Consider the following 16,215-nt stretch of genomic DNA (forward strand, 5'->3'; position numbering starts at 1 on the left):
TGGAGGTCTTCTAGTCAAGCCCCCTGCTTTAGCAGGAACCGTTTATCATTCAGGACAAATAGTTGCCCAATCCAATTTCTCCTTAAAAGCCTCCAGTAATGGAGCATCCACAACTTCTGGAGGCAAGCTGATCCACTCATTCAGTCACAACTGAAGTTGAAGGCTACCAGTATTACAAAGGAAATGATATGGGCCTATCCGCAGTCATCAGGGAATATTTGGAACCTATTACCTGGTAAGGTCAGGTAATATACTGAAAATGACAAAGATAAAAAGCATTCAACAGAAGCCACTTCAGTTCATGCAAGCAGTCTCACCTACCTCCTTGGGTTTCACCGCAAGACGCCCAGTCATATCCAAAGATGGGCGCCTTTCCTTCCTTTTATTGGTTTCAGGAACACTTGCAGCCGCCAAGCTATGGGTGAGACTTTTGCCTGATGCAGAGGCTCTTCTTAATTCTTCTAAACTCAAACCCACCTTTGATAAACATGTCTTTTTCAGTTTCTCCAGGGGTTCTGTTTTTATGGACAGCACTGCTAAATGATCTCCAACTATGTCTGGGTCAACTTTCAGGGGCTTTTTACCAATATAAGGGATGATCTTGACTGACCCACCATCTGACGGCGATACGTTAGCTGGTGTGGATTCATCTCGACTTTCTGACATACCGCAAAGCTCTAATAGAGACGCATCTTCCTCCAGCTCCATATGGGAGTTAACTTTAGCAAGGACTTTGCTTACAATGCGGTCCAATTCCAGGGCACTGGAGGTTTCGTTTTCTGAATTATCGCCCAAAGACTTTTCTGGGTTGCTGCTGGAGATCTCATTGATAATGATACTGGCTACTTGCTCTGGGAATATCACCTGCTTGGTCGTCATGTCCTTATATAATTCTTTCTGAGATCCTGATTTCTCCAGGACGTTGCTGATGACAGAATGGACAACTTGGTTAACTGCCTCTTCATACCGTGAATCCAGTACTGGCTGATGATTTGAAGCGACAAGATTGATCTTGTTCTTTGATACCTCTTTTTCCACCGATGTTTTTAGCTGGGCAGCAATTTCATTTACATCTGTTTTAGATAAGCTTTTTTTCTTATGAATTCCCAAATCATACTGTGCCACTAGGATTCCTATCAGGAAGCGGCTTACGATCTCTTCCAGGAAAACAACGGACACTATGGGAGTTTGAGCATCTGGGGAGTAGTTTAGTTTTTTTCCTGCTTCTATGTCAGAAATAATTTTTTTGAGAATTTTTTCAGACTCCAGCTTTATCAAACTGGGGCTGGGTATCTCTTTCTCCGAGTCAACGACCGGCTGGAAGTCATGTTTAGAAATCTCACTCACCATGAAGCAGGCAACTCTGTTAGCAAAGTCTTCGTTGCTGTTAGTTAAGTCTTCATACAGAGACGTTTCAGAGTTGGAGTGTTTTAGGATATCCGTGTAAACGGAGTCAACCACTTCTCCAACTGCTCGGCTATCTTCGGAGGCTAAGTCTTCTGAGTCATCATGCTGCCACACTTTAAGTTCACCATTTGAGAGGAGATTCTGCAAGGAATTAATAATCTTTCTTGCCGCTTCCTTCATAGATGCAACATTGCTTGTATCCACTTCATCCAGAGGAAGAGAACTGAATATTTTTGTGAGAAGTTTAACAGCTATCTCCTCTAAGATTAGAGAGGATAAACCTTTCAGGTGGGATCGCAACTGTGTCTGGCCCTCTGATGGCTCCAAATTAGCTCCATATTGATCCTCAAGAGCCTTCTCAGCTTCAATGGCTTCTTGCTGTCGGTTTAACTCTTCTGTAAAGTACATCTGCATCTGATTCCCAGAAATCTCTTTGATCACAATGTCCACAATCCTCTCCAGAAGAATTGTACAGCCAGTTCTGATGCACTTTTGAACGTCGGATGTGCTTCCAAATTCTGGCAAAAGATTGTTATAGATTGAGTTGGCTACCGTTTGACTGACAACACGGTTGGGCTGCACACGGTCAAGATACTTAACCTCTGCATTTTTGTTTTTTGAAATTTCAGCCATCACTTTGCTCAGGAGCTTCATGTGAATAAAATCAAATTCTGCACATCGCTCTTCTGTATCAATAGATGGAGAGAGTGTTGTAGGAAGAGGGAGGATTTTAGATAGGAGGAAAGCAAGGACATCATAGATAAATCTCTGAGAGACTAGAAATGGACATGGTGTATCTATCTGGGATGGAGTACTGATTTTCTTCACCTCTGTGAACACTTTTTTAGCCATTTCTCCAAATTCAAAAGGTTTAGAGGCTGGATTTTGGAATGTCTTTGATTGTACTTCCTGAATCTGGTAGCCTAAAATTTCTTTCTTTATTGCACTAGCCAATTTTTCTGCAAGCGTCTGACCATTTTCCTTGTCCATGCAGATTGAGACTCCAGATCTCTGATCTTGCAAAATGCTACATAAAGCAGCATGGATAATTTTAGCAATCTCTGCTTTTTCCACATCTGGGAAATTTTGCCCACCTTCAGGTATTTGTAGCACTTTTACTGGGGATTTTGCAAACTCCTTTAAGATGGATTCAATTAAATATTTAAGTGAAGGTTCAGCCTCAGCCTCTTGTTTCCCCACCATACACACACTGGCTGTAGATGTGAGCAATTTGCTAATTAATCCACTAAAGATATCCTTCAAGAATGACGCTGAATAAGTATCACCTCCATTCTCAAACTGCATTAACTGGTGTCTTGTATGATAACCTTGTTTTGTTTTATTTAGAAATCCTGTTTCCATTAGCCCTTCAGCTGTGCTTTCCTGTTTTCTGTTCGGAGATCCAGAGTTCACATAGACTGTTTTACAAATATTTTGTACTATGTCTTCAATAGTTTTGCTGGCATCAGAACTTGGTTCTTCCTTCAAATGGCGTACAGCGGGACTTCTCCTCCCTTCTGTTGGATCAGGAGAAGCTGATCTACTATCAGGGAGCCAAGAAGGAAATATTCGATGTAATATCTTGACAAATATATCTCCAAATACAGAACCAGAGGATGGCGGTTCTGGGAGGAGAGTTTCGACTCTGTCAACAATGGTTTCCGCTTCCACAAATGAAAACAAATATGGAGAAGTGTCACCAGTAAACAAGGGCAACAACTGAAAACCGGAAATATCTCTTATTATGATGGGAGCCAGTTTTTCTGCTAACAGGCAGCTGTTTGTTTGAAAAGCTTTAAAAATCTCAAACTCTGACCCAAATTGTTGCAGTAATTTTTCATAAATAGAATTACTTATTTGAATCACTTTTTCAGCACCTATCTGTGGAAGGCAGATATTCTCCCCTGCACTCTGCATGACCTTAACGTCTGACATTTTAAATTCAATTACCAAACCATTTACAAGTTCAATCACTAGACTTCTCATCTCATGCTCCGATGAATTAGTGTCCTTAGAATATGCCAAAATATTAGGGGAAGATAAGAATTTGCAAAAGAAAGCAACGACCACATCCTCTAAAAACTGGGCAGAATAGATGCACTTGGAAACTTGTTGCCTTTCTTTTTGCCACTTAGAACACTCGGAAGAATCGTTGCTACTTAAAAATGGGTGGAAGTGGAAGTTTAAAATTTCTCTGATGAGTAATTTGGCAATTTCGTGCACAGCGCCGTTCCCCTGATCCAGGAGAGTATTTTGAAGTTCACCTTGAGATTGATACTTTTGCAAAATCTGATTATACACTGAATTAGCAATGTCTTCTTCAGTCTCTTGATCCATGTCTGGGATTCTCTCCGAGACGTTTTCCAACTTGACTTCATGGGCCGAAATCTCTGTAACGACACAGCCTTTCAGGTTTGCAGCCATCTCGGTAAAATCGGTTTCAGAAAAGTCATCATATTTTCCAGCATAGTCACCAATGTTCTCTGGATTGGGGAATAATTTCTCCAAGAGCTGGTTAAGCATATTTTCTAAAACCATGCAAGGAAATACAGTTATTCCAGAGTCTGGAATGATCCTAGCATCATGGTTTACATAAGATGGTGTATATTCTGATGTTAAAGACTGAAGATGATGCTTAAACATTTCATTAATAATGAAACAAGCTATCTGTGTGACATACAAATTATTTAAGCTTTCTTTGTCTTCTGAGAAAGGCTGCTGCAGCAGAACCTCATGTAGAACATCACAATACACGGATTCCACCATGTTCTCTATTGCTTTTTCTGAAATACCCGTTTCTTTTTCACTGCCATAAGTGCTGGTCCAGATGGCCTGTTTCAAAATTATTGCCCTGATGTCCATCTTAATCTGGGCAAGTCTGCTTTGCAATTCAGATCCGTATAGACCTTCTCCTTTATTGGAAGTTGCACTAGTGTTAAAAGCTAATGGGAAAATATAGGCAAGTAACCTACTGATGAGAGCTTCTAGCACTGGATAAGAGAGCACAGTGACATAAGGCGAAACTGAAGGCTTCTCCTGAGGACCACCTTGTTCTTCCATCAGATTTTCCTGGATGAAGCACTTTGCTTCTAATACATTTGATGGGCATGCTGAATGAAGCAGGTGATCTACAGCTTCTTCAATTTTTATAGTGGTTGTTTGACAAGGCGAAGCATCCCCTACATCTTCTGAATCTTCTTGAGATGGAAAACTTCCTATAGAACCCTTGTAAGATAAATTCTGGTCTGCTACATTCACCTCCAGTGGAGCGGATCCAAGAGGCTCGTCAGGACCTTCCTGAACTTTGATGTGAGCTTTTGCAAGCTCTTTTGTAACTGTTTTTGCCAACCTCATAGCTACATCTCCCACATCTTCCCCAGAGGCACCAAGAGGGATGTCTGAAAATGTATCAGAGATTTTTGAAAGCAATTCAGAAATAACATTTCCCAGCAAAGAAGTAGGTGAACTTTTACTGTTTCTCTCAATGGCTTCCCTGAGGTCCAAGGGCTTGATAGCAGTTCTATAAACTTCTAATCCACCCATAGAGTCTCCCGCAGCAGCTCTATCCCAACCAGAAGTCTCCTCACTGGATACAAAAGCTTCCACATGCTGTTGGAGGAGGTCTCCAACAAGAAATCCAGCTAGCTGATCAATAAGGGCGTTGCTCTTATTTTTCACATCTCTCTGGACAGCTTCAAGGGAGCCCGATTTCTGTATGATCTTGCTGCACAAAGAATCGGTCAGGTTCTGAATATCCTCCTCAGAATATTGATACTGTTCAGGGTGTGTATCCTTTATAACTCTGATTTCATGTTTTAAAAGTTTCAGCCGAACATCATTGAGCAATTGAGTGGAGAGCTTGCTTAAGTCAGCTTCTGACATGGCCGTTTTATTCCAAGTGGATGAAGCAGCTCCAGATGCTGTGGAAGGGAAAATCCTTGCGAGTAGACCAGTGATTAGATCTTTTAGGAATCCTGATGATAATAAGGTGCTAAATGGTGGCCAACTCTCATCCTCATGGAATTCCTTGACTCTAACAGCATCGCTAACCTCTAGTGCAGGTAAACCTGAAACTCTAGACAAATCTCCAGAAAACAGAGGGTGTAAAAGATAATCAGAGATGCCTTTTTCAATCAATCTTTTAACGTTGTCATAAATAGCATTCTTTCTTATGCAGCTGACATCACCGCCTGAAATCATCTGTTTTTCTCTCGCCATATTGTTGTATACAGAATCTACCACATCATCCATGACAGCAGACAATGGGGCTCCAAGGCTCTGATCTTCTCCTTTTTGCACCCCGCTAACCGAAGCTCTGCCAAACTGCAAGTTGATTGAACTGGCTATCCTTTTAACCACGTTACCAAGCTCAATTTCAGGCTGCCCTTTAGACATTTTCTTTTCGTCTAGAGAAGCAGAAAATATTTTAGATAAAACTCTGGAAACAATTTCTTCTAAAAACTTAGCTGGGAAAACCTCAGTAGAAGACACTGAAGATTCACTGATGCTGTCTAAAACCGTCCTGACTATATTCTCAGACAAGGCTTCAGGCTCAGGATTTTCCAAAAAGTCTTCATCTTTGGAAAGAAAAGTCTGAAGGTGATGGTTAGTGATTTCCCGAATTATGAAGCTGGTCATGCAATCGATAAAAGCAGTATTCCTGCATTCCACATTCTTTTGTATAGAGAGCTGTGAGCCAGACTTTTTTAACATATTTCTGTAGACTGAATCAACCATGTTCTCAATCTCTTTCTCTGAATGTAATCGGCATCGATCATCCTTTTTTGCTACCCAGATTTTGTGTTTTGAAATGGACTTCATTACGTGTTTGATTATATAGGAACAGAGCTCATTAAAGTCAACTTCTGACATCTCTCTTTTGTCTTGGTTGCAGGGAGTGTCCTCTGAGGGTGGGAAAAGCTGAGTTAGGAGTCGACTTACTACTCTTTCTAAATATTTCTCAGACAATATAGTAACGTACGTTGGAGGAGGTGGCCTACTCCTTCTCACTTTAGGAAAGCAGACACAGCGCTCAATGTTTTGAATAATGGGTCCAGGTTTAATGTTTTTGAAAGCACTCTGAGGTAGTCTCCTAAACACTGCTGGTGGCAACTGGTAATCCAAAATTTCTGTCAGGATAATTTCAGCTGCCCTCTCAGCCAGATTCTCTATGTCCTTTCCCGTGTCTCCCTCAGCAGCTAACTGGAATCCAAACTCTCTTAAAATGGAGTCAGCTATTCTGCTGACAGTTCGACTATCCACAAGTGAGAAGTACGATTTCTCCTCAGCTCTCTGCAAGACTCCAACACCAGCTTTCTTAAATTCTTCCATCAGTGCATGCACAAACAATATGTTCATCTCATGAAGGTCGATACAAGAATCTCGGTCGTATTTGTTCTGCAGTGAAGAAAAGATCTTGATCAAGAGCTGAGAAACAATGTCCCCTAGAAACAGTGAAGAATAAATAGCAGAGAAAACTGGCTGGAGTTGATGGTGATCTCCATGTTCTGTCACTGTCATGACTTCTTTTCTGTAGTACTTCTTTTTGCAGCTTGCAAACAAAGGTTTTTTTGCAGGTAATGTGTAGATAGGTACAATTGGTCTACGCTGCATTGCTGCATCTAGAACGGACCGGTTTCTTTCTCTTTTTCTCATTTGACGCCTTCCTGGACTAGTTGCCCTAGATTCTGATTTTCTACTTCGTGATGGGGGACACATTTCATTTTTACCATAGCGGCCATGCTTTTTATTAAACCCTTGGCCGTGTCCTTTTCTAGAGCCTGGCTTTGTGAATTCAACCATCTTTTTTGAAGTTCTCATTTGTCTGGGATGCTCAATGCTGAAGGAAAGCTCTGTCATTACAGGTTTTACCAGAGTGTGAGCTAAAACATCCAGGGCTGATTCACAGGAAGACACTCCTGACTGAGCCTCCACCCATGGGTCCTCTATGTATCTAACATCATAGGTAAAAAGGGAGGTGCTGGAATCAGACTCATGGACTTTAAACTCTTTATATGAATAGGGCAAGACTTCCTCGTCACACTTCCTCATATCACGAAGCTGTTCATTCTCTGGAAACTCATCAAAAGCAAAAGTACCCGTAAAATTATCTGTCAAGAGGCATTTATCCAAAAGTGCCCGGATCAGCTTTTCACTCACAACATCCAAGAGGACAACAGACTTGGGAGACAGACCCAAATTGCTGTTAAATAGGTCATTGCTAAGTTTGCAAGCATGTGGACACATTGAGGAATAAAGTAGCTGTTTTTTAGTTGATCTATTCGAATTTTGATAAGGCATCATATTTTGAGAGCGGGCATCTGGGTAGGACCCGCCGAAATCATTCTGTGACTGATCAGGCCATAACGAATCTAAAATGATGTGCAGAACTTTGTTGACAATATTTTTTGACTCACTGGTTTTCAGGCTACGGATGAAACTGTCCAAATTAGAAGCAACATTGCTTAGCCTCCTGTTTTTAAGGGCTAATTGATCCATTGTGGAGAGACAGGACGTCCTTTTGACATCACTGGAGCCTCTACAATCACCCCTAGAAGCTCTACTTAAGCGAGGTGAAGACATCAAATGCGGTTGAGACAAACTATCTCCAATTCTGTCTTGGTTTGCACATCTGCTTCTCATTTCAATTTCCGATGACAATACATTATTAACTTCTTTCACAAGAGGTTGATAAACATTATCAAAGTCAGCCAAACAGAGAGGTGGGACAAAAATTCTTCTTGATCTCTTAGCCTGAAAACCTTTTCTGCTGAAACTCTCTTGCAAAATGTTTCGTTCACACAAGCTATTGATGATAACCTCAGAAATGTGGAATGCTAACTCTTCAATGTTCATAGGAGGGTTTTTAAAGCATCTCAGCCCATGTTCAGGACAGCAAGCATCTACAGAGCAAAACATTGAAAGGGACCTTTCAAAAAATTCATTTTTTTCTGGTACGTTGTGGCGTGCACTGGGACTTGAAATGCTGCACAGCACATTGGAAAGAACTGCTTGAGTCAAAGGTTCCCAAAACACATCATGGCATGAAGACTGCTTTCTACCAGAAGGCAGATATGTATTTCTCCAGATTTGATCCTGAAGCCACTTTGATTCAGACTGGATTAGTTCTTGTTTCCATGCTGGCAAAGAGGTCCTGCAGGACATTTCATCCAAGGCATCTGCGGAAGTAAACATGAACAGGTTACTACTTCACATCTGGGGCACAATAGTTGAAGATGCAATTTGAGAGATGAAACATTAGGTTGCATGGTTTTCCTGCAATTGGCACATTTTGAGCTAAATTAATGGATTTATCGAAATCGATTTACGGCAAATAGTACTTGTCACAGAAACACAGGTTCATATACTGGCTACACACAAAGGAATTATTATACAACATTGGAAAGACAGATCAATGTCTAACTTATAACAGTGAATTGTTGACATGTGTGAATTGGTTCTTTTTTCATAGGGGGCAAGGAAGAGGATTTTTAAGCAATTTAGTCAAAATCTTTTAGAGACGGAAATGTTTCTGATCTAAGAAAATGTAAGTTATACAGCCTATTGGATATTATCTGCTACAAAGCTCTCAGACTAACCTCTAGACTGGAAGGTAATCAGTTCTTTGATGACACTCAAAACAATGTGGTTGGCTAGCAGAAGAGTCTCACAGGGGCCTGGAACATGAGCACAAGCCAGAAGTTCTAGTTCTTTGTATTTCTCTGGACTCTTGCATTTGAAGATATGCTGTTTACTCTCCCATTTTGAGAGAAGGCTGCCACTGTCCAGCAGGAGGCAGCTTTCTTCTGTCAGTGTCTTGTCACTGGAATCACTCAACCTGATTTCCCAGCGATTGAGTAAGCTTTGATTCTTCCGCTTTGGTTCTACACATTTGGAGGAGCCTGACGATCTCAGGTGAGATTTTTCCTTCAACGGAGAAAGATGTCTGGATTTCTCACTGTAGCTGCTTTGCGCCATTGGCTCATCTTCCACTCCAAATTCACATAGGAGAGTGTTGACAATGGTTTCAGCTGTATGGCCAAGCTTCAGAGGACAGTAGGCAGAATAGCAGGTGCTTTCTGGACATGTAAAAGGATATTTCCCTGCAAAGGATTCATGGTGAGGAAGGGGGTTGGCCTTCTTCTGATGTCCCATTCCAGCTTGCTTAGGAGTAGCTTCACAGTCTGCCGTTTTCTTAAATAGCTTTTCCAAAATGCTTCCCTCAGGGATAGAACTTTGTCGGGGAAGCCAATCTTCTTCAAGACAACCTAGTTTGACTTGACCTTTATCCTGTCTTCGTCTTCTGGGATGTCTTGATCTACCTTTCTCTCTCTCTGATGCAACATGACCATCCCACTCAGAATACTTAAAGACAGAAGGAAATTTAGCTGGGGCTTCTTCTTGTACTTCATTCTCCTCCTCTGAGTAGATTACCATGCCAGGAACATTGATTGGTGGGAAACTATCCCTCATATCTACCCTTCTGTACAATTTAGAAGTTGTTTTCACCCTTGGTGATTTAAACTGATTCTGGGCAAGAGCCCTGTCCTTTGCAAATGCTCGGCCTGCCATTTCTAGCTGGAGGTTCTCCACCATTAATTCAGAGGTGATTTCAGTAAGGCTTTCATTGCAACGATCCAACATGACACTGATAGTCTCACTTACCACCAAGCTTTCAGAAGAGCTGCTAAGTAGATTGACCTCCTTCTGGGTTAGCTCTCTGTCCAAAATGTGTTTAATAATTTCAAGAATGCTGCTGACAGCATTGTTGGCATACACATTCAATTCAGAGTGGAGCATTTGCACCTGGTGGAAAGCAGTTTCAATGCACTCCTTGGTGACAGCACCACCCAACTTTGTAAAGTCCAGAAAGTTATGGGTAGATCCTAAAGTAGGCAATGTTCCTTTCCCAGTGTCTCCCTGCAGCTTGTTTCGTAATGCTTCTACGGTTGTTTCTGCTATGTTTCCTACATGACCTGAAAGAGAATCTAAGGATCGTGTCAGTTGTGCAAAAGAAAGGCTTTCTACTGGGAATTTCACTATATCCAAAAAATTACATTTAAAGTCCCGTCTAAAATGTCGAGCCACAAAAGTCTCCAGTGTGATGACAATACATTCAACTGTTTCTTTGGCTATTTTGTCAATTGTGTCCATAGCATTTTTCAGTGAAATATGATAAGAAGGAAATTCGGGTTGAGTGACTCGATGTTTCGGAATTTTTCCACATCCTTTGGGTCCTGCCTGATCTTTTCTTCCCAAAAAGCTGTATTTATCTTGAGAAGAAGGAACACTGCATAATAAACATTTATGAACATTTTCAAACACACTTGCTACAATATCTCTGGCAACAGAGCCAATCTCTGTCTGAGAATCACTGTGAAAAAGTCTAGGGCAGTCAACTTTTTTAAAGCTACAACAGAATAGTCGCTCGTTGAGCTCACCTGGAATCTTCTTCAAAATGCAAACAGAAGGTTCTAGATCTCGACTTCTCATGTAAACCTCACTTACAATATTCTCAGCCACCTGCAGCATTTTTAGGGTTTCATTTATGTTTGCATCTGTCAATGGCTGCTGTTCAAAAATTTCTCTTAATATGCCTTCCTTTGGAAGGATTTGATTGAGGTAACATGCAAAATCTTCAAAAAAGAGGCATTTAGGCTTTCCGTGGACATCTTTAGTTGTCATTTCAAACTGGAAGAACATCTGGGTAGAAGGAAGTCCATCAATTTGGGAACGGTTCAAAGAAGTATGTTTGTGCATTTGAGAAAATTGCACATCATCAGTGTGCAGATCATGCACGACAGAATTAATGAGTTCACTTGCTTTGGAGATCTGCTCTGATGACAAGGTATTGACTTGAAATATAGTTCTGTGATAATTTTCTGTTTTGAATTCGTCAATAATAGTTCCCAAAACTTTGCTTACCACGTCTTTGGCGTATACAGTCAAGTCAGATTTTGACAAAGTCCCTCTCAGGAACGAGCTTTCCGAATCATCTGACATTGCTCTTGGCCTACTTATTGTGTTACTGCCAGCTTGCATGTCACATTGAAAAAGTGACTGCCCTTTCCATCTCTGTTGCACAGACAACGGAAGGACCTCTTCTAAATGAGATGCAGCAAAACAAGCAATTTTATTCAAAACGCTTTGAATGAGTTCTTCACTCAAGGACTGTGGAGAGGGTTGGAGTTGAGATACTGCCAGAGTAATCTTTTGGATGTCAGATGAACCTTTATGGCTGCCTGAATTATTTGTTTCTGACTTTAATGCACTGGAGCCAAACAGTGTGTCCACAACTGCTGAATACATCTTATTCAGTATTCCATCCACAATCTCACCGGCGACATTACAAGCATTTGCCTGAGATGCAGTGTCCATCATTCCGTTATAGTGCGAAGACTTGGGTTCAGAATTAAAAAATACAGAATCATTATTAAAAGAGGACAAAAGTCCTAGATCTCCCATTATTCGCTGGGTAACTTGGTTGAGGACATCTTCCACACTTGCCAACAATGGATAACCTCCATGCTGTCCAGGTTGTTGTTTCTTAAAAATCCTTTTCAGAACTCTTTTCTGAATCTCATTTTCAGTCAAGGCTATCTGAACAGTTATGATCTTGAGGAGATCGTTCATGACTTCGTGGGCAGAAGCATTTTCTTCTTGGGGGAGGAGATTTTGACAAGAAAGCATCTCCCGTTCCAGGTCCTTCTGAATTACTTTAACAATGGTGCAAGTCAGTTTTTCAGCACAGAGCTTTAAATTATATTGAGAGTCCTGAACTGCTAATTTTGCTTTATCGCAGTGGTTGCCTGTTCTGACCTCTGTGGTTTTTTGTGCACTTGATGTTGCATATCCACTTTCAAGACGCGATGGCTTTACTTGCTTAGCAGCCATTCCCAGTTCAGATTCTAGTTTACCTTCCACAAACATTTCCAGTCTGAGGAAGACATTATCAACTAAATATTTTGCTATGCCTTCAGGAGAAAAGTCTTTTATATCTGGAAGCTGCTTAGCGCTAAATTCCGCCAGCTTTCTGCCAGATGTTTTTTCAGCTTTTGAGACGCCAGGGACTTGATGCTTACTTCTTTTGAGATCTGGAAAACGACTCTTGTGCCCAGCCTTGGATCCACGTTCTTTCAATTGTGCCAGAGGCTCTACTGTCTTCTGCACAAAATCATAGAGGAGAGACTGGAGATGAGATGAAAGCGACCCCTTCATATTTAGAACAGCTGCAAGACCAGAACTAAGATCTTCAAACACAATATCTACCAAGTCATTGGAAACCAGCGAAGCATCAGATTTCACCCCAGCTGGGGTGGACAATGATTTTTTTGTGCTGCCATCTGCAGCCTTGGGAAACTGTAATTCCCCCGTTCCAGAATTGTCCATATCTAACATTATCGTCTGAAAGATTTCATTTAAAAGAGTTTCCACTGTGTTTTGGATTTGGGTCTGAAGATCTCTTTTATAGGTAGGGTTTTTCCTGAAAACTTTTTCCAATACACTTTCTTGCCGTGGTAAAGAGGTCTTTTCTTCAGAAATATGTTCCTGGGGGGCAAAAATAGTCAAAACCATGCTGACAATTTGGATAGCAGCTATGCTTTCAGAGAATATAACGGGAGGAGTTGAAATTTTATCCACTTCCTTATCCAGCTCGTGCTTTATATTTTTCAAAATCAACCTAGCCACATCACTGGCATATGATTTTAAATCTGAGAAAGACAATGATACTGCCTGTTCTGGTTTTTCTTTTGCAGCTAAAATAGAATTATTGTAGGAGTTAAAAATATCCTCTAAACAATTAGGCAAATTACCATGTTGGCTGGCTAGGATTCTTTTGAATTCTTCTTGTAAAGCTGAGGAAAAGTCTGAACTAATAGACATTTTTAAGTTTTGCACATCCAAGCATAACTGAGATTCCACTTTGGATATGACAAAGGATTCCAGTTTTGCTATAAAAATTTGCACTAAATCATTAACCAGATCTGACTTAGACGGATGTTCAGGCTGACTAATGTGCATTGGTTCATGCATGGTTTCTCTGTTACTCTGCACTTCTTGTGGAAATTCTGACTCAAAGGACTCCTCGGGGTCTCTGAAATGCACCGTTGGTAGGCTTTTGCAAGCTTCTCTGGGCACACTTAGAGGAAGAATGTCAGTGAAAACGAGGCTAGATTGCCTGTTCTTGATGTCTTGCATGTCAGTTTGAGCAATGCGGGAAAGAACTTGGAACACAGTTTTTACCAGATCGTTTGTAAAAGCATGTACTTCTACATCAGAGATTAGAATCTGACCAATGATTTCACTTTGTCCTTTGGAGGCAGGTTGCCCCTCTGCCTGTTGCCTGCTCATGTTCACTTGGGTAAGAGATGAAGGAGAAGCACTGGGGGGGCAGACTGTTTGCTCTGCCCAAACATGCTGGAATGTTTCCTTTAAAAGATTCTGCACCATTTCAATGATTGGCAACTGCTCTTCCCCTTTGAAGTCTTCTTCTATTTGTTTCATGGCCTGCTCTAAAGTCCATTCAGGAGCTGTCGTCCCTTGTCTTGTCTTTGACGCTGGGTCAGCGGAAAGTGTAGCGGTTTCCGGACTTTCCAAAGAACAAAAAATGGCATTTTGTACAAGAGTGTCCAAGGTACTTTCTGTCTTCTCTAGATATTTTCTAGTATCGTTGTCCAGAAATTCCCCATCATCCTGCAAAGCACATTTGGGGTGAGACCTGCTTCTTTGTCGTGGCTCAAGACCAAAACCTTCATATGCAAGCTTTTGAGCCTTGTTGGTTTTTAATTTCCCATCCTGATGCCGCTTATCTTTTTCTTCCTGTTCAGCTTCAGAGTAAATTACCATGCCAGGAACATTAACAGGAGGAAATGGTTTTCTTGTATTTTTCTCAGTTGTAAAGAGTGTTTTCATGGTCACCTCAGAAGCTTTGTGGCTAGGAGGCTCTCGTTGTATTTTGGGGCAAGAGCTGGGTTTTGCTGATGGAGAGAGAATCCTCAGTTTTTCAGTACTTAGATCGTTGAATACATCATTAATGATCTGGATGATAACTGAGCTCTCTCTGGATGGAACCATTCCTTCTTGGCTCACCTGACGCTGGATGTAGCTTAGGATGCTGCCAATCATCTCTTCCACATATTGAAGGATGTTTGTCTCTGAAGAAGCAACCGTTTTGGAAACTATCTTACGGATTGTGTCTTTCACAATGGCATTTGCTGCTTCAGATTCTGCTGAGTGTGGTGGAACGGCTGCATATAGCTGTTCAAGTGGTATGCCGATTGCTTTGATTTTAGAAAAGAGTTCAAACTGGGACACTTTTGTTTGGCTCGACAAAGCAAAGACCTTCAGTTTGTCAATAATAATCTGAACAATCTCCTCAGCAATGCCCAGCATAGACTCAAAGGACAGGGGCATCTGAGCCCTCCAAAAGGTTGGATCCGGGTCAGGATATTTCTCAGTGGTTGCCAGGCACATCGCTTTCCATTCTGTGGAGAAGTCATCTCTGGAAATGGTTTCGAAATATTTCTTCTGAGCGGTGCCGTGGAGTTTACTGAGCACATTTTCAACAATATCATTGGCGACAAAACTGGCCACCCTTGAAACCGAACCAGCAACTGGTGGCTCGGCAGAATGGCTGCCTAGTAAGCTATCTGATATGGACTCAAGAAGGACTTCCATTGAAATAGAGACAGAACAAGCTGTACATCCCAGGTCACCTAATATTTTTTTGAAAGTGTCATCCAGAATCACTGCAGTAACTTTGGCAAGAGGCAACTTCAGGTCACTGAAAATAGTCTTAAGGTCCTTCACGTCGATGGTCTCCCTTTGGCGAGTAGAGCAGTCTGGTGGCTTCTGTTCCCCTCCAGTAGATGGCAATTCTTCTGAATCAGTGGTCACAGTCGTTTCAGTTTTACAAAGGAGCCCTTTTGACATTCTGTGCTTTGGTTTGCTGTGGTATAAAGTACTAACATTTTCTGGATCATCTGTAGAACTTTTCTGCATCTGGGAGAGATGGCTATCTGATTTCGAACTCTTCATGCTTGGTGTGGTAGACAGAAGACCATTGTCTTTAGACGGAGAGAAAAAAATGGCTGTTTTTCCTCTCTTAAATTTCCCCTTAAGGATTTCACTATCTAGAGACAGGTGGGTGCTCTTGGTAAAAGAGGTAAAGGAAGACTTAGAGGAGAGCAAAGAGGTTGAGACTGGTTTCCCACTTGTAGAATGGAATTCACTTGGAGAGCTGGTGGTAGGTTTCATACTTGTGTTAGTAAAGCTGACTTTCCTACTGGCAAAGGCTGGGAGGCCCCCATAACTTTCACAAAGGTCTTCATTGCAACTGGTACAGCTGCTGGAGTTCTCTGAAGATATTACAGACTCCTCAGAGATTGTGTACACCCGTGTCCTGACCCTCTCTTCAAATTTGGTCAGAGCGGGATAGAGGATACTTGTGACTGCTGAAACTACCCACGTCATGATGTTCTGGATGATGTTATTCAGTTCCGAAGAAGATACCTAATAAGAAGAGAAGAAGTGTTATATAACAGGCAAAAAACCTGCACGTAACTCCAAATAAGGAGCTTTGGGGGAAGGACATACATCTATACCATCTCCTCTGCATTTCTGCTGAACCAATAGTTCTCTATGCATGTTCAACCTTGATCTATATCAAGGACAAATAGGTAGACCTTGACTTATGACTGGTTCCAAGGTATGATGGATCCCTGAAAATTACAACCCAAGTTTGAAGTTATGATGGCTGCATCTGCCCCGTGGTCATGTGATCGCATTTTGGATGCTTGGAAACCAGCT

At 41.4% G+C, this 16,215-nt stretch overlaps 1 protein-coding gene across 1 annotated transcript in view; it reads right to left on the reverse strand.

Annotated features, from left to right (window-relative positions):
* Nucleotides 1-16,215, reverse strand: part of FSIP2 (fibrous sheath interacting protein 2) — a 68,473-nt gene that overhangs the window by 8,454 nt on the left and 43,804 nt on the right. Inside the window, exons 12-13 of the mRNA XM_070931973.1 lie at nt 9,006-15,918; nt 322-8,309 (exon numbers count right to left, since the gene is read on the reverse strand). Of these exons, the coding sequence (XP_070788074.1) occupies nt 322-8,309; nt 9,006-15,918 (14,901 nt within the window). The remainder of the gene's footprint in view (nt 1-321; nt 8,310-9,005; nt 15,919-16,215) is intronic.

This window comes from Pituophis catenifer, unplaced genomic scaffold, assembly GCF_029215685.1.
Source record: "Pituophis catenifer annectens isolate HBS135680 unplaced genomic scaffold, rPitCat1.0.hap2 SCAF_1, whole genome shotgun sequence".
In the NCBI taxonomy this organism is placed as follows: domain Eukaryota; kingdom Metazoa; phylum Chordata; class Lepidosauria; order Squamata; family Colubridae; genus Pituophis; species Pituophis catenifer.